General features: G+C 37.1%; 1 protein-coding gene across 1 annotated transcript in view; it reads left to right on the top strand.

Moving 5' to 3' along the window:
* The window catches only part of LOC111502089 (uncharacterized), a 595,228-nt gene that overhangs the window by 493,006 nt on the left and 82,706 nt on the right, over positions 1-19,516 (top strand). The window contains exon 5 of the mRNA XM_074179786.1: positions 6,329-6,430. Coding sequence (XP_074035887.1) covers positions 6,329-6,430 — 102 coding nt within the window. The remainder of the gene's footprint in view (positions 1-6,328; positions 6,431-19,516) is intronic.

The raw sequence follows: 19,516 nt of genomic DNA, 5'->3' as shown, positions 1-19,516 counted from the left end.
GTCAGCATGTACAGTATATGCAGTCTAGACTTATTTCCATCGATATAACGTGGTTCTGAAAGTGCTTTATTACCTACGCTCCGGTGTATATTGAATCCATTGTGGTGAAAAAGAAGTGACAAATTTATTGGAACTATTCCTTTCTCACCCTAAGGTACATTTAGGTTAAAAGCCCGATATAGTCCTTCTGTATCACCAGAGCAAAACGATATTTCATTGTTCGTACTGGAACCTCTGTCGTAATATTAATATATTGAAAAAACGTTCCCAATACCAGAACATATTGTCGTTGGTCGATAAAGCTGGTGGGACCTCCTGAATATATCAGGGCTTCGGGAGATGGGGCCTAACCGACGCAAATTCGAAAAAATATAATAACAATAATGATAATAACAATAAGAGCTCATAAGTCGACGGCCTTCTGGTCGTCGGGTGAAGTACTACCGTAGAACAGATGATTTGGGATGCAAAGTCTTATGGAGGTGCATCATTTTTCTGGTCACGAACATTCGAGTTGGAGTGTCGATATGACATAATGATACTGGAAGGAGCCTATAAAATCGTCAGGCGAAGGTGTAGATCTGTGATGTTTTCACAGTGTTGTCTCACAGTGTTTGCTGTCGTGTGATGAATCACATTCTTTCAACCTAGATATAATAGATTCAGCTCCTTTCAAAGATTTTAGTAAAGAGCTTCGACAGCTTGAGCTAGATGAAATTCACAATCCGATAACAAACTCTGATAAATCTGGTCATCGAAGCTGTCAAAAAAACGAAGTTGCTGCTACGAATATGCTTGCCATTTCGATTCTACTCTGGAGTCAGTCTTTAACTATTTCCCAAAATTCATCTAATTACCTATAATTGATATTGTACTTCAACGATTTTTTCTCGAAATCTACCCTTCACCTAGAATTACCATTTTTAACTAACTGTGTTCAGTAACTACTGTCGTGATGAATGTGTATAGCTAGTCTGTGACTAAACGCGTTATTAGTTAAAGTTGAAGTCTGGAAGTTGTTGAATCATCATGGATACATTTTTTTGACCACAATGTTCCAAATGATGAAATCTTAGAGGTGAACGAAAATGCTGATGGTGTATATATCTGCACACCAACTCCTTGTGAAAACCCTATTTGTTATAGATTTTCGTTGGTTCCAAAACAAGTTTTCTTTGCTCTTGAAACTGGTCGATATCAACAAACTTACTGTGACATTGACTTAGTATTGTATTTGAATAATTAATACAGTATTGATACAGTAAGTATTGATACAGTTGGGTCGTGTATAGTATACTTTCCTTGATCTCACAGGATAGAAAATCAGTACAATTATAACTTGGGAGGATCCGATCTAATGGACAGGAATATTATTACATATCAAATTGGTAGTATGTGGTATATATTGTGATGTTACGAAGACATTTTCTTCGAAGGTGCCTACAGTGGAAAATCCATATTGGAAATCTATATGGAGAGTTGTACAAATCACCTTTTGCCTAACATACCTGAAAGCTCATAAAGCGAAAGCTAGGTTGAGAAACTTCCAACTTCAAGGGCAAGTTCATTCTTGAACTTTGTGATGATATACGATAAAGCATTATATAACATTGTATAATAATTAAGGTAACAGATGAAAATAACAAAATTGTCAGACACATCGCTTCCCAATGTGTAGTATAAATTGCGATAGATAGATAGAGCGAATCGGAGAAATCAAAAAGATTCTAATGAAAGAGAAAGTGATTTGAAAATGATTGTTCAATATCTATCATATGATATATAATCGAAAATTTTTGAAATTATGAAAAGTTCCGTTTCTGCTATTAAATTTCATTGTTACAAATTATTGACGAGTGTGATATTTTGACTCTTCCCTACAGTGACAGTAACTCAATTAGTAAACTATTTAGATTATTCTGGCAGTGTTACTGGAATTTCACGAACTGATTTCCACCTCAGTGAATGAAATAAATTTGTCAGAAACAATTCGTTCCAAAATTCAGCTCGCAACATAAAGCAAATGCGGACAACAATTACTGGAGCAGATACTTGCATAACAATTACCAGATTAAAATGTAGCTTTTCATTATGAAACTCTGATATGAACGTGAAACTTGTATAAAATCTGTAATTAAAAACTTTCCGTTCTCCGGTTCTCCATTTATGATGCGGAGTATTTATCCGGCACTTTTATTTTGGACATTTTCATTTTGACGGATAATTGCGTATTCCGAACATCAAAAGTTGAGTTTAATGCTGTGTTTCAACTGTAAATGAAACTGTTCAGAGAATCAAAAGGGAACAATGGCGGGCGTGGGAAATGGTGCGAAAAACATCAAAAGGAATTTATTAGTTAACGTTGAGGAAATTTGAGAGGGAAGAATTGGGCTGTTACACGGAATAATCGAATTGTCACCAGTGTTTTTGTCTCAAGTATTGAGCCAGATTCAAGTAAAAAAAACACATTTCATACGATTATTCGCATATAAGCGGTTACTGAAACATTCCAATAGGTTCCATTTTTTTACTATCATTATCTATGAGTATATTGATGATATGTTATTATTTTTTATTTTCGTTCTTTCATATGTATGAAGTAGGTATTCTGTTGGGTCATTGAAATATATTCATTTTTTATTCCTGAATACTCCTTTCTTGCGAATGAATTGAAATAAGCATTTTCTTTTTAAATTGTTTCGAAAGTTTTGTCCGTTATCATGAGGCTACTTCAAAATGTAATATATCAGTGAATACTTATCCAATGTAATCAGGTAGCATCTGAATAAGTTCACTTTTGCCAACGTAACACTAGTCGACTGATTTCGTCAGCATGAAAATTGGATGCTTGGGATTCGATTGGGCCGTTTTTGCCTGGTCCTAACTGATGAAAAGTTGCCGGTGAGAAAATTATCGAAGTGATTGCAAAGATGGTAGTCGGTTGGCGAGAGGTCTGAATAGTATGATGCATGAAATAGAACGTTGATGATCAAATCGGTAAATTTTTGGACGGAGATTTGTGAAACGTGTAGATGGGCGTTGCTGTGAAGCAACGCTCATCGGTACTCTTCTATTGACATTCCATCGATTTCCCCACGATAATACGAGTGCCGACTGTAATGATTTGACCCGGTTGCAAAAAGTTATAGTGATATAGTGAATCACATCACAGGATGACCACAATACAGTAATCATTTTTTTGTGGCTTTTGGGAAGTGCCTTGGTAGCTCATCGATGTCCAATCACTATCTTCAACGTTTTTCGTTGTAGTGGATCCACTTATCCACTTTCCATCACACGTGATGATCCGATCCAAAAACGGATCGTTTTGGTTGCGCAAAAAAAAAGACTTGTGTATGAACGACATATTGGAAAATACCAAGAATCCAATGTATTGCTTCGCTGAAGATAGCACACTTGTCTCGTCATTCCATTTGGATTCCAAGACATCGACTACGAAGGCACATTTTCACCGGCAGCAGGAGGTTGAATATCTTAATGAGGATCTAGAAGTGATTTCGAATTGGAGTGACAGTATTCAGGTTCAATTCAATGCCACGAAAACTCAGGCATCGGTTTTCTCCAAGAATATAAATGTCTCCGAACTGGATATAATAATATCAGGTCAGACAATGTCACTTTCACCTTCGATCATTTTGTTGGGGGTTAAAATAGACACTAATTTGTCTTGGCACAATTATGTCGCTGGAATTGCAAAAGCTGCTTCTCAAAAGCTTGGAACACTATTCTGAACCCGAAAACTGTACACATCTCAGCATCTTTTGATGCTTTATAAAGCTCAGATCAGGCATTCTTCTCATGTAAGGAGCTCTGCTCCCAAATATACTCTAGAGTTGCTGGATTCCATCCAGAAAAGAGCAACCTCGATAGCCTGGAACATCGCAGAAAGTTTGGGGACTTATTTCTCTTCTATATATGCTTTCACGGGAAGTGTTCAAGTGACTTGGTACATTTGATTCCACCAAAAGCGAACTTCATTGTTTGAAAACTCTTTCATCTGAATAACTGCGTTTATGTGGAATGAAATTTCTGAAAACTTTTTTCCAAATGGATTTTTTTCCAGCAAATCAAATCCAATGTGAATCGCTACTTTCACAGTGGCACTGCTCTGAGAGAGCCTTAAGGATTTTTCTGCAGCACTTGTGTTTAAAAAAAAGGAACGTGACAATTTCTGTTGATCATTCAAATCGTGGGGCACACACTTCTGGAGGCTTTTGACCTTACTGATACTTTTTAAATCATCAAAAACAACATTGGGGCTGACGCCCAATCCTTCTGTCATATTCCACGCACCGTTTGTAATGGGTCAGTCTTCACCAGGGTCATCGAATTCTCGTCCTGGATTACTATAGGATGACCACTTCGGGGCTGATCTTCGAGACTAGAGTCGTCGGAACAAAATCTCGCAAACCAACGTCGATCAATGCGTTCAACAATACTATCATTGCCAAATGCTTGAATGATTTTTTGAGCTTCTTCGGCAGCGACTTGGTTCACTTTGAATTAGTGGAAGAAAGTTGTCCAAGAATCGATCAGTATATACCACGATATAGTAGAATGAATATTTATCGAGATATGGATCTACAACGACACAAGACAATACACCGGACACAACTTTAGAAACAACCTAATATCATGAATTTCACGAGTTCGGTCTGCAATTGAACAAAATATATATGGAGCGGTTCGAAACTCTGGCCATTGAGGAAGCCCACAAAAAGCTCCGAGTTTGGTTGAGATACGTTGACAACGTCACCATCATCTTTACAATGGAGAAGGAAGTCCAAAACGGATAGCAATTCTCAGACGTATTGGTGAAGAGGATCGACACACAGTAGGGAATATATGTATATCGAAAACCCACTCACACGAAACAGTATCTGAATCACGAATCCAACCACCATCAAACTATCAAAAGAGGAATCATCAAGAAACTAGTAGATCGTGCTTTCGGGCTCTGTAATACGGAAAAAGCTCGAGAAGGAACTAGACATCTTCGAAAAAAATCTTCAACAGAATGGTTACTCCAAAGTGATGGTGGAACAGATTTTGGCTGGAAGACAGCAAGAGCCTCACAAGAACGAGAAGTCGTCATAACCAGCGCTTGTTCTTTCCTACGTCAGAGAATTGTTAAAGATGATGATGATAATTGAGTCCAAATGCAACATTATAATCTACTTCAGATCTGAAAATACTATATGTAGCAGCCTCACGAAAACCAGGCCACCAAACGTGGACTGCGATTCTAAGAAATACATTTACCGGATACCCTGTGAGGGAGGCAAATCCTATATCGGTGAAACCAAGAGGCCATTGAAGGTCCACATTGCCAAACACAAGAGAAACATACAACGAGAAATCAGCAATTCGAAAATAGAAAGGCATGTTTGGACTCATCAACTTAACATCAAGTGCTGCTAAGCTGAGAGCATCTTCAGAGAGGAACGGTTCATGAGTAAGTTCGAAGAAGCTGCATATATGTTGATCAACGACGCAAATCTGTAATGAAGAAAAAAAAACGGTTTTCTCCCGCTAAACCGGTGAGACGGGAAGAGGGAAGAGGGATAAGGTAAAAGCGTTCGAATCACCTATCAAAAGTCATCACACGGAGTAATAGTCTAGTAATCACCAAAGGCGATTGTGAATACTAACTATCGAAATGTCATGAAGTAACTTGGTTTGAAATCATTCTTGATTTTTTTAATGTTTTGTTAATTTGTTTCTTAATTGTTCCATTTTAATTATTTTGCTTATCTTCATTGTATTGTAATTTCATAATATAATTGATATTTCCTGCTATTCACTTTGATTTTATTTGTTCTTTCAGAGATTTCGAATCATATTAGTAAAATTCACAATGAAACATTGTCAGCCACATTCGAACATACCTAATATTATATCATGAATAGACTAATCCGTTACTTTTTTGGTAGAAATGAACCAAGAAAGCTACGGTGATAGCAAAACACGTCTCGAAATGGAGAATATTTGTGAAAATTCATCAATTATCATCATGGTTAATGATATTACATTCATGGAACCAAAAGAACCTCTACATAATGTGAAGAATTTCAGTCCAGATGGAAAAATTATCGTAGAAACGATCTTTATTTAAACTTGGCTTCATGCATTTCAAAAATTGAATCTTTTCACGAGGTTTTTCCCACAATGGACCTCTAAAGTTATAATCGAATATTGACTTGTCTTCAAGGAACACCCAATATAATTCACTGGTTGAACGATTGAGGATCTGAAATATTATCTCTAGTTTTTTCTTTAATTGAAGCATACTTCTCTTGATTTTCAGGTGTCCTGGATACGCAGAAAAGACTATCATTTGCTGACAGTTGGTTTAACAACCTACAGTAGTGACGACAGATTTCAAGCTATACACTTACAGCACTCAGAGGTAAGAGGTACTGAAATATTTATAATGTATTCAGGGTGGAAAATGCCTCGTTCACTTTCCTTTGGCATTCAAGGAGGGAGAATATTGAATTAGTCATTCACAGTGTCGGTATTTACGTTGATGATGAACATAGTTGCCTTGAAATGAACACTGTTACATATGAGTCTCGAGGGAAACCACACAGCAGACTTCAAGGAATGGTATTCTGAGATGCATGGTGATCATAGTCGAGTCTACGAAAGATTTTCCTCGGAACCCCTTAGAAACAGCTCGGATTTTGTTCATTATTTTCCGTTTCGTCCTTCATCATATAACTTGGGATTAGAATTTTTCTGAAGCGTGGGACACAGTTATTCATATTATTGATATAACATGTATAATATTTATATGAAAGTATCAGTTTTGCGAGGCTTGTTTTCGAAAATGGTAATGAAAAGCTTTATAAGATAGTGGAAATGAAGGTTGATAATTGAGAATCAATTTTAATCTGCGAATAATCTCAATATAATATGGTCAATAGTTCTAGCCTGCACCACAAATGCTTTGCAGGACTCAACTGTCCTTAAAGGACAATCTTCAGTGAAAGAGGACAATGACATTCCTCCTCATGGGACTGGCAGATAACTGAATCCTCGTCTATAAAACGAGGCTCCTCAAAGCGGTCAGCTGTGAAGCAAAGCTACTGAAAAAATGATAAATATTTTAATAACAACTAATTTAAAAAAAAAATCAATGCGGTTGTTAGAGTCTATCCATTCCCAATTGGAACGGCGATAAAAATAAGAGTACAGTCATAAACATTTCTTGCCTGTGGCCCCTAGTCGCCCAGATAGTTAGTAAACGTGCTATCAAATGTAGTTGAGGAGTAAAGGCTCGGCTAGCTGGACTGGCTGAATACTAATTTTTTGTGCGTTGCACAATATTTCTTCATCAGTGCCGTATGTTCGGAGGGTTAGGTGGGGTAGTGAGTGATTTTAAACCGATTTTTGAAAACTTTTTCTAGAGATCAATTACCCTAACACCAAACTGATATTTATGCACTCGACAAGCGTTTCGCTTACAAGGTTAGCATCTTAAGGAGAAGCAAATTCATACTGAATCTACCTAAAGTTTTTTGGTACGATATGGACTTCGTTTTTTGAATGATGATGATTATTTGCAGGTAGTGGTTCCGCTAGTTAATTACCGAAAAATCAATTAGGATAATGATCATTAAACAAACAAAGTCTACATCGGACCAAAAAACTTCAGGTATATAAACAGCTAAACCTTGTCATTAGATTCAGTATCAATTTGCTTCTCCTGAAGATACTAACCATGTTAGCGAAACGCGCGTCGAGTGCAAAAATATCAGTTTGGTGTTAGGGTAATTGATATCTTTCAACTTTTCAACTTTCACACCACAGGTTCCAATATCATCGTTTGAACCGATTTTTGTGAAACTCTTAGTGTTTTTGGGTACTTTCATCAATATGGCTCTCTGGAGACCTTTTGAAAATAATGATAACATTACGTGTGAGGAATCTGTGTCAATCGACAGGGATTCGGAATTTGAAAATAAGGACTCACATGTTCAAGTTCAGCGAGTAATTTTGAATATTCATGAATGCTTGAAGAAGGAAAACAGTCACAATTCACAGAATGCTATTGTGAATAGAATATGAGAGTTAACGAAACTATCTCGTTCCACAGTTCTTCGAGTCATTGGAATAGGTGATGTCATTGACCAAGCAATTAAACGAAAACAAAGGAATAAAAATTCGCACACGTTGATGGTGATACAAAATATGTGATTCGGCGAACAATTCATGGTATATACCAAAAAAATGAAGTACCAACATTGGAAATGATTTGGTATAAATTACTCGTCTATCCCGATTACAATTACAAATCTTCAGAAACTCCACGAGGTGTCTTATTGTCTTGTGGTTTCAAATATAAAAAATTGAATAATCGGACGGTCATAATGGAATCGACACGCATTGTTCAACTCCGACAAGAATATTTGGGGCGAATGAAAAGCTACCGAGAATCCAGCAGACGTATAATCTACCTCGACGAAACTTGGTTAGACACCCATGATGTTGTCATATATGTCTGGGTAGACGAAACCAAGTATTGTGCTTTGAACACACACACCTTCTTCAAGGGGAAAACGTGTTATAATTTTGCATGCCGGGAATGAGAGTGGTTTCGTACCTAACGCTTTGCTTCTGTCGGCCAAAAATATAAAAGATTCGTCTACTGATTACCACGAAGATATGACTGCGGATTTATTCGAAACCTGGTTCAGTGAGCAGCTTCTCCTAAATATTCCCCAAACTCTATTATTGTTATGGATAGCGCTTTGTATCATTTTCGGTTATTGACTACAATACCAAACAATAACACAAAAAAAGGAGATATTGTTGATTTCATGCGAAATCATGACATGGAAATACACGAAAAGATTCCAACGAAAAAGGTATTACTGGCGACCATAAAACAACATTATTTCAAAAAAGACTGTTTTATTGATTCGATGTGTGAAACACGTGGTCATATTCTCTTAAGTTTGCCTCCATACTATTGTGTGTTCAATCCAAATGAAATGGTTTGGGCCACGATGAAAGAAAGCTTGCGTAAATGTAATCAGTCATCGACTTTGAATGCTGTAGTGCTTGACAATATAAGGCGAGTGGTGAATGAAGTAGGTTATAGTGATGTGTGGAAGAACTGTGTGGTTCACGTTATGAAAGAAGAGAACAAATATTATGTGCAAAGTTCCATAAATCCAATCGATATTCATCCCGATGATGATTCCACCTCATCCGAATATAGTGAAGAAGATTTTTGATTTTTCTAGCAATTTTTTTGGCTTCTATTATTTTGTAAATATATGTTTGACGAGAATTCGATGTGAGTATTTGTGTTTTCATTGTATTTTGAAGTTTTCGACTCGGAAATCAACTATCTCAAATTTAAAAGTTTTTCATAATTACCCATGGTGGAAAAATTCGGTTGAGATAACTTTTTCATGGGGTGATCAATTGCTATGATTGTAAGAATAAGTAACTGAGAAACTACCACTGAAAAATAATATGCCGACGCCTATTTCGAAGCGGGAATTCCTTCTCTGTGCTGTTCCAATTGGTATTGGAAATACTTTTACATGATTTCCCACTTCACCCACTTCATTCACTTCAACAAAATGAAGGTTCACCACACTTCTTCTTACAGTAGGTTAGGTCCGTAGTGAGTGGGTCTATTCGACCATCCAACGCAACCCGCAAGAGTTTGTTGTGACTCACACTCATTCACACTCGACCAAATAAACTCAGCTTCTTCACGAAGGTGATAACTTTGTATGGTGAGTGGTTTTTCAGATCAGATGGTAAGAGTATGCCTGACTCGGTCCCCATGTGGGCAGGCACAACGTATGTGCTCTGCTGTTTCAACATTTTCCAAACAGAGGCGACACACACTGTCTTCTGACAGTTCGAGTCTCTGCGTATGACGATTCAAATGGCAGTAACCTGTAAGAGGGCCTATTAGACATCGTAGTTCATCCCTACTGTAGTCCATTAACAGTTTGGTATCGATCTTCGAAGGGTGAATAAACGCCTTGGAGTTAACCAATCTTGGAAGATTCTGCCAGAAGTCCATAAATCTTCTTGCCATCCAGGTGTTCAATCTCACAGTAAGGTAGTAGATGATTGAAAATTCCTTCGAAAATGTATTTGATCAAAGAATAGCATTGAAATGTCCACCATGATCATCCGACTCATCGCCTTCAGATTTATCCATATCGGCTCAGCTGAAATCGATTGTGTATCAGTGGAACCCCAAGTTCTGAAAGATCTGAAAAGATGGATAACAGCTGCGTAAAGAGAACTGCAAGCAGAAGATTCTGGAATATGAGAGAGAACTTTGAGAGTAGATTTCTTCACGTTCAGAGAATAGAGGTTACCATTTTGATTATTTGATAGAAATAATAATTTTTCATTAATAATTTGTAACACCAACCCGAGTATCTTCAGGGTTTCACTTGATTTCTCCTAAATTATTGAACAGATGAGTGAGGTATGTGATATTTTCAAAAAGGTAGCTGAACAACCTTCAAAATGAGATATTATTCGACTCCACTTTACATTTGGGAATTTGGCCTTCGACTTGTTTTTGCCTATCACTAGATTTTATATAGAGGCTGAAATTTACTTTACGAGTGATAGGTTTTCAAATTGACATCCAATATGTATTTTTAGATGACACACCAAAAACTATTGTCACGCTTATAAGTGATAACTTTATTCTTCATCTACTTTCGATAAGCCTATTTTGGAATTCATCATGTATGAATTTTATTTATGTATGAATCTCAGAGAAAAGCAGTTAACAAAAATTCTACTGAATATATGAAATGTACTGAAATACGATGCTTACAACTGTTGAGTGTTAAAATGAGTTATTCTTCAATGAAATGATACAGTCTGTCAAATTTAGGAAGAGAGTTGAGAATTCTCTCTTTCTCTCTCGCTCTCACCAAGCACTTCAAATACTTGAGTTCCAAACCTCCCTCTTTCAAATTTATCACGTTGAACCCATGACTGAACTAACTGTGAAAAAATATAATCATATGTGAAGTTTTTGAGTAGATTAAGTCTTTATAATTTTATATGAATTTGTTTTGTCTGTTTTTATGCTGTAACTTTTCAAAGACATTATCTAATGTGACTCCATATTTCTATAAAGCGATTTCTATAAAACGAATTTTCATATGTTCCGTTGTAACAATAAAAAAAATTGTTTCGGATTTTGATTGAATCAGCATCGAAAAAAAGTTTTTGAATGAATCATTATTGGAAGACGAATAAACGAATTTATTGACACTTCTCCATAACAAAATATACTTTCAACATGAATTCTCTCTAAAAATAGGGGCGCATTGATAGATTAATTTTTCAACATTATTTTTGGAATATAAAGAGTATAAAGCCTTATATTTTTCTAAAGTACTCCCCTGACGGAAACCAAATATGGAGAGCAGTATAAATAGGGTCTTCCAACAGCGACTTCCCAACTTTGACAATTGAGAACGGCCAGTTTGTCTGTCAAATTAGTTGTTATTCATTCAGTCTGTTTTGCCAAATCACTATAGACGGATAGTATTCAACAACACATGCAAATAATGAAATTAATTCACGGTCACGATAACCGTTCTACCGAGAGAACTATCCGCAATATGGTGAAGATCAGTCATAAATATCGCCGCTATCTGTGAGAGTATGCAGGAGAATCCAAAGCAGTCTATTTCGCGTCGCTCACAAGACTCGACCTTTCGCAGACCCCAACTTGGCAAAGTTTGCTTTGTAACTTGGATCTGGATCTGTAGTCGTACAAAATTCAACTGACCTAGAAACTGAAAGTTAACGTTCATAGACTATCCCCAGTGATGAGACCCATTTCTGGATGAATAGGTACGTGAAGAAATGAAATTGTCAAGTTTGGGACGATACCAATCCACACGAGATCCAAAAACGTCCAATACACCAGGAAAAAGTCACTGCTTGGTGTGATTTTGGGTTGGCGGCGTCATCTGTCCATATTTTTTTGAGAACGATGTTGACCAAGTCATCACTGTCAACGGCGAGCACTATAGGTCGAAGACAAACAACTTATTTTAGCCTGAATTGGATGATCTGGAAAACAATGACATGTGGTTTTAACAGGAGGGTTCTACATGTCACACAGTTCATGCTAAATTGGATATTCTTCACAAATGATTTGAGGGCATGGCCATCGTATGTGGAGGTGATATAAACTGGCCACCGAGATCGTGCGATTTGACCCCAGTGGACTTTTTCCTGTAGAGTTTTCTCGAGTCGCAGGTATATGTGATCAAGCCACAAACCACATTTGTCATTAAAGCCAACATAACCCAAGTCATCGGTCAAATGCAGTCTGATTTATGCGTCAGAGTCATGGAAAATTGGAAGTTTCGTATGCCCTCCACCCGGAGAAGCTGTGGCGGACATTGAACGATGTTATATTCCACTAATAGTGGTATCAATAGGTCTTTCAAATGAATGAAAAATTTCTATCATATCTCACGGATGTTGCAGAAAAGCCCAATGTATCGAAATCTAAAACTTTTGTCTGAAACATTTTTGATCATTTCTATTGTTCATCTCGAACTTCTGATGAAATATCAACGTGGCATAAACTATATTTTCGAAATAGATAACAGGGTATGTTTTCTGATTGCCAATCCCATCAATTTGGTTTTTTTCGTTGCCCTACAAACTCTGATTGATGATTTCCATACTTGTGATGATATGTAGAAAACTTTATTTAATATTTCAGAGAATGTCCCCTCCAATTCGTCAATTGGATTTTTCACTGAAAAACCAATATACATCAGTAAAAAGTGTAAATTGCAATCACCGACTCATACTCAAACACCACAAACAGCGTAGGGATCAAGCTATACTATCCGAATATTCGATATTCGATTAAGTGGAATAATGGCCTGCAGGTCGAATGTAGACTGCAGATAGCAGAGCCACAGGCGGGGACACAATGAGAAATTAAAAGCAGACACACGGCAAATGCACTTATCAACTGATGAAATTTTATTTGTGCTTACAGAAGCCATTCGGTTCACTCGTTAGTTTTATTCTATTCGCATTCCGTCGTCTTTTCATTTGTTCGTCGGTGAACGCTTCGGAAAGTTTTCGTCCATACTGATTGATATGGGAATTGCGACAGTTTTGTTTTATCCCATTTGCAGCGTTTGTGTACTTTGAATCACTGTCACCAGCCAGCATGTGAAGAGAGAGAAAGAGGGAGACGAGATATTCACTCATTTTATACTACATATTCCATTGGTAATATTGGCTGATTCATCATGGAAAACTCTTGGTTCAAGGAATTTTTCCGGAGTGTCTGAAGATTCTGAAATTTATGCCAATATATTAAAGACAAATTTTGGCTTTCTACTCCTACATATTCATACGAAAAATTTGGGAAACTTCCAAAGAAAAGGGGAGAACAAGGCCTTTCGAAACAACTTCTTTCATAAAAACATTCGAACGGCTTCGTAAAGAGTTTATTTTGAAAATAATTGTTACCTTTCTTTCTTTGGAAGATTCTCAAATTTTTTATACAAGGATGGAGAAGTGGGGTGGAAGTAGTAAGATAGAAACACTTCTTCTCCTTTTCCCCTGAAAATATACCCCACTCAATTCTAATAAGATTCCTTATGTTGGTTTTCGTTCCTGTAATCGAAGACATGATAAGATTCAACTCATTCGTGAAGGAAAATCGTAATGTTATAGATGAATTGAGAGCATCATCTTGTAATGTTATCCAGATTAGTAATGGATAACATTACATTGGTAATAAGGCAAGTTCCAGAACATCAATGTCCACCATTCAAATCAAATCAAAGCATGCTTTATTATCTGAAGAATAGAATTCTTATTGACAAAGCTCCTAAATATAATAGTACATAAATCCTAATTGCCTAAAATGAGCAGGAAGTCATGATAATTAAATTAAATTAAAATTATGCAAACCAATATGGATTGTGGGATGTTAAAAGTGGATGTACTTAATGTATATATACAGTCATGTTTCTATAAAATGTTTTCACAACAATAAAGTAGAATTGGGGATGACAGTGGATGCAGGGCCGACCCGCCCTTATAGGCAAACTAGGCAACTGCCTAGGGCGCTCGTATTTGGGGGGCGGCATAGCAATGCGAGCGGCTTCACCACTGAGCACGCGGATCGATCAAAAAAATGGTTCAATCAATCGAATCGTACGTGCGGCGCGACGCGCATCGCATCTCCGTCAACTCTATGCGCTAAGTGAATTCCTCGGACTCTCATTGTGAATAATAATAATTGCAATCACCTACAGGCTACAAGTAAGTAATTCGTGAAGGTATTATTTTATTTAGAATAATAATTAAGTTTTTATTAATATAATTTATGTCTAATGTCCATACAGTAGGCATGCATTTTTCGATTGTAATGACATCTGAAAGATGTATTCGCTTAGCGAGTATTATGAAATCTTCAGATCCTACATCTTGAGTGGAGAGAGTTTAAATTGAACCTACTTAGATGGGTTACACACGATATCACACGTACCACTTCCAAAAAGTGCAGTGCTTAAATGAAACGGACGGTGTAGTCGGGGTGGGTTTTTTTAATTAAATGCGCTTTTGTATCACGGTAAAAATTTTTATTTTTCGCTTAACACAAGTAACATAACTGTAGGTACTTCAAAACTCTCCATTACTCTTACGTCAATCTCTCAGCCAATCACAGATTGGTTATGGCCGGCGCGTTTCGGATACGCGCTACGGTGAATAACGCGTAGGCGGAACACCTCGGCCTTTGCGCTCATGGCGCTTAGATGTATCCGCTATAACGGATAATTGTTGAAACTGATATTACACAAATGTCTTTTTTTTCTGTTCCAGTCATTTCTTGAGACATGGCAGATGACAAAAAAAAATGTCTGGAGCACAATTTCGTTAGAGAAAATTAGAGAAACAATTATCGTTAGCAAAGCAAGTAGACTCGTTCAAGAAGTATCTTCGTCCAAATCTTCAAGAACAGCAACCATCAGGCAGCAATACAAATGATGATATGAAAAAAGACATAACCAATCCCACCACAGGAAGCTGTACTACAGAAGGTCCCGCTTTATTTTCATCAAAAGAAAATACTCCACAACAGCGTGAAATAACCAAACAACCACAACCATGCAAAAGTACAAATGATGATATGGGAGAAGACACTAATAATCCTCCCACAGAAAGTTGTCTCATTTTAAACTTCAGTGACCCTGCAACATGGGATATCTCTACTGATCATCTGCGGCAAATCCTCGTCAAACACGGGCCAGATCAAGTGAAAAATATCGAGTTCCCATTAGATAACCAGTTATAAGAGAAAACTAGTCAATGGTGAACGTGTGCCTCGTTCATGGCTGCAAAATATTCAGCTTCAAAGGATTCTGTGTTCTGTTTCTGTTGTAAGCTATTTTCTACAGATGAAAAATCCGCTCTATGCAACAAAGGTGCGAATGACTGGAAGAATATTTCATATATATTATTAAATCACGAGAAAAGTAGTAGCCATTTAGCAAACTACCAACAGTGGAAAGAGTTAGAGCTTCGGTTGAGGACTAATAAAACAATGGATGAGGAAAATTTACGTTTGATAAGGGACGAGGAAAAATACTGGCAACAGGTTCTCGAAAGGTTGATTGCTTTAGTGAGAGTTCTAGGAAGTCAAAACTTACCTTTTCGTGGAACGCATGATAAACTATTTACTCCTGGCAATGGAATTTTTTGAAAATGGTTGAATATCTAGCTTTATTTGATCCTATAATGAATGAACATCTTAGAAAAGCGAGTAACAAAGATATTCATGTTCATTACCTCGGAAAAAATATCCAAAATGAACTGATCAGTGTTTTGGCTAAAGCTGTCCAGGAGAAAATACTGGCGTATATTAACTCAGCTAAATATTATTCAATAATTCTAGATTGTACACCTGACGTTAGTCATGTTGAACAAATGACCATCATCGTTCGAATTGTCAAATTGATTACTGATGAGCGTAAATGTGAAATCAAAGAATATTTTTTAGGATTTGTCCCTCTTTCAGACACCACCGGTGCTGGCTTAACTGAAAAAATTCTTGATCAGTTAAATGAGATGTCTCTCTCATTAGAAAATTTACGTGGGCAAGGGTATGACAACGGAAGTAACATGAAAGGTAAGCACAGTGGTGTTCAAAAAAGGATTTTAGATATAAATCCACGTGCTTTTTTTGTACCCTGCAGTTCACACACGCTAATTTTTTTCTGCCTCAACCCATCGTTGGGAAGTCCTATCGCGTCATGTGCCTAGTTTGACACTGAAACCATTGAGCGATACAAGATGGGAAAGTAGGATTGATGCATTGCGTCCATTACGTTACCAATTAGCTGATGTGCATGATGCACTTGTGGACATTTATGAGGATCATACTCTGATTGGTGCATCTGGAAATCAAACTCGAATTGAGGCTCAGTCTATTGCTAAAAAAATTGCGGATTTTAAGTTTGTTGCTTCACTTGTCGTGTGGTATAATATTTTGTTCGAAATTAATTTGACCAACAAAGTTCTTCAATCCCAGGAATCTAACCTCAATACCGTTACAAATGCTCTTCTAAAAACGAAAACATTTCTTGAAAGCTGCAGAAGTGATTTGGGATTAGAAAAAATGCTAGTAGAAGCTAAAGAAATATCAGAAGAAATGAATATTGAAGCATCATTCGCATCAGAAACGAAGCCAGTGCGCCTAAGAAAAAAGAAAAGACAGTTAAGCTATGAAGCGGAAGATGAGCCAATATGTGATGCGAAAGACCAGTTCAAAATAAATTTTTATTTTGCTGTGCTAGATACCGCAGTAAATTCAGTTGATGAGAGATTCAATCAGCTAAAAAATATTAGTCATGTGTTTGGATTTCTCTACAACGTTCATGAGATGCAAAATAAAACTTCCAAAGTTGTTCTGGAACACTGCATAAAGTTGGAAGAATCTCTTAGTGATGGAAACTCTAAGGATGTTGATGCAACTGAGTTATGCAGTGAATTACAAGCTATTGCAAGAAGAGTACCAAATAACACTGCGCCACAAGAAGTTTTAAATTATATTTGTGCAAATGGGCTTCTAGATAGCGTACCTAATTTAGTAACAGCAATAAGGGTATTGCTCACACTTCCCGTGTCTGTGGCCAGTGGAGAGCGCAGTTTTTCTAAACTTAAACTGATTAAAACATATCTACGGTCCACAATGACTCAAGAAAGGCTTGTGGGGTTATCGACTCTATCTATAGAGCAAGAAATTGCTGAAACAATTGATTTAAAAGAAATGGTTTCTACATTTGCAAGAATGAAGACAAGAAAAAATCATTTTTCATAAATTAATGTCTACAGCCTAGCAACAGAATCATGTCACAAGACTATGCTCTAATTATTTGATTAAAAAATACACTTATAATCTGCTTTGCTTTAATTACCTGAACCAATGCCAGTACCTAGTAAAAATGTTTTTTTATCTTTGAATATGCTATTTCCGGGTTATTCAAAAGTACAGAATTCGCAGTTTTGTTTGTGCGGAGTTTTGTTTTGTCACTCTTTAATAACTGTACCTAGTATTTTTTTGTTGTGTTTTTTATGGGCGTCGTTCCAATGTTTTGCCTAGGGCGCCAAGTTTCGTTGAGCCGGCGCTGAGTGGATGGGGATGACATTGGGGATGACAGTGTTCCATGTGAGTGAAATTTTACCTCTTCCATATACTATATCATGCAGCAGTCCTGTGAATGATATTGAGAGCAGATAGTTGTTGGTTCACAAATGGATGGAAAATCCATTCCGGTTCTGTGCAGGTGTTTTCAGTCGCAGACCCAGGACAGAGATATCAACCTGCCTATGCGACATAACAGATTGTCTCTGGTCTGGATTCCTGGCCATACTGGCCTGGAAGGCAATGAGGCTGCTGACTCCCTTGCAAAAAAGGGTGCGGCAAGCAGCCAAATAGTTGTTGAGCTACAATAGGGATGAACCACGATGTCTAACAGGCCTTCTTGCAGGTCACTGTCATATGCAGAAACTCGGACTTTCGGATGATAGTGTGTATCACCGCTGTTGGAAAAATGATGAAACAGCAGAGAACATCCTTTGGACTTGTCCCGCTGTGGACCGAATCAGGCTTATAGAGTTCGGCAAAGCCGTTCCCTTACCATCTGGCCTGAAAGACCACTCACCATACAAACTAATCGGCTTTGTTAAGAAACTGGGTTTATTTGGTCGAGTGTGTGAATAGGTGTGACCCACAATAAACCCTAGAGATAGAGAGAAGATAAGAGGGTGAAAAGACGGAACCTACCTTTTTCCAAATTGATCTCTTCTAAAATCATACCCCTCTCAACTCATGGAAAAGGTGACGACATACAAAATTTCAAACCAACAACATTCCCAAAAGTGTCTGAAAAATATTTTAAATCCAGTTGGGTTTTTTATGCATAAAGTTTGTTCCCTGTGAAGAAGTTTGGTTTTCGAAAGAAGTTTTCTTTGGATTGAGCGCTTTCTAAATAATTTGTGGAGGGAGTAAGACAAATATAAGAAAAATCTTGTATTTTTAAAGACTTCAATATAACATTTGGCAGATATCACTGTGTAGAGGAGAGTGGAATCAGATCAGGTTCCTGAAATCATTTCTTCGAGGTTCCTCAAGGATCTATATTGGGTCCATACTCATGCATAGTGGAACTAGGATTGATGTAACAGAGTGTGTGATGAACTCAAAATTTTTGAATCATATTTTATAGTTGTAGAATTGATGAGAAATAAATTTGAGAAAAATTTTCAGTTCTCTATAAGAAAGTTGGCCTTGCCGGTGAAGCAGATATGATGTGTCCAAATTTCCAAAAAAAAAAGGTATACAAGGAGTCGAATAATGGCTCTATACAAAGTTTGGGGAAGGTTAACTGTTTTTGATTTTTCAGATCTGTTTAAAAATCTGTTTAAAATACGTTTCGTTAACCAGCTGTCGCACTCCTACGAACGACAACCCTCAGAAGTCGAAACTTGTGCTAACTAATAATTAACAAGGTATTACCTTTCAACGTGTGATTCCTAACACGGGTTGGAGGATAGCAAGTGAAAATCGACAGACTGGGGCTTGAATCACCGACCAATACGGCAGTCAATTCGAGTTAGTGAACAAAGCACCAACGTCGAACCGACTCACAAATGAAATTCATCAAACTCAGTGTCACTTTTCTGAAGTGAAATTCAAAAAATAGTGACACTGAAAACCTTAGTGTGAAAGCCCTAATCACAGAATTCAATATTAGGTTCGTTCCAACCTTGAGTCACAAACAGATTTCCAACTGTTTGTAAATCGTTGACAACGCGCATGTCTGGTAAATATTGGTTTCTGATTAATTTGAAATTTCTGATTGGAACAGCTGATAGTTCAACTGAAGTTTGGCATGAAATTTCAACATAACCTTTAAAAATAATTTGGGAAAGAAAG

Source organism: Leptinotarsa decemlineata, unplaced genomic scaffold (genome assembly GCF_025532065.1).
Source record: "Leptinotarsa decemlineata unplaced genomic scaffold, Ldec_3_MD MMD2_tig00026282_RagTag_RagTag, whole genome shotgun sequence".
NCBI lineage: Eukaryota > Metazoa > Arthropoda > Insecta > Coleoptera > Chrysomelidae > Leptinotarsa > Leptinotarsa decemlineata.
The sequence above is the reverse complement of the archived record's forward strand: the minus strand, read 5'-3'. Positions and strand labels throughout refer to the sequence as shown.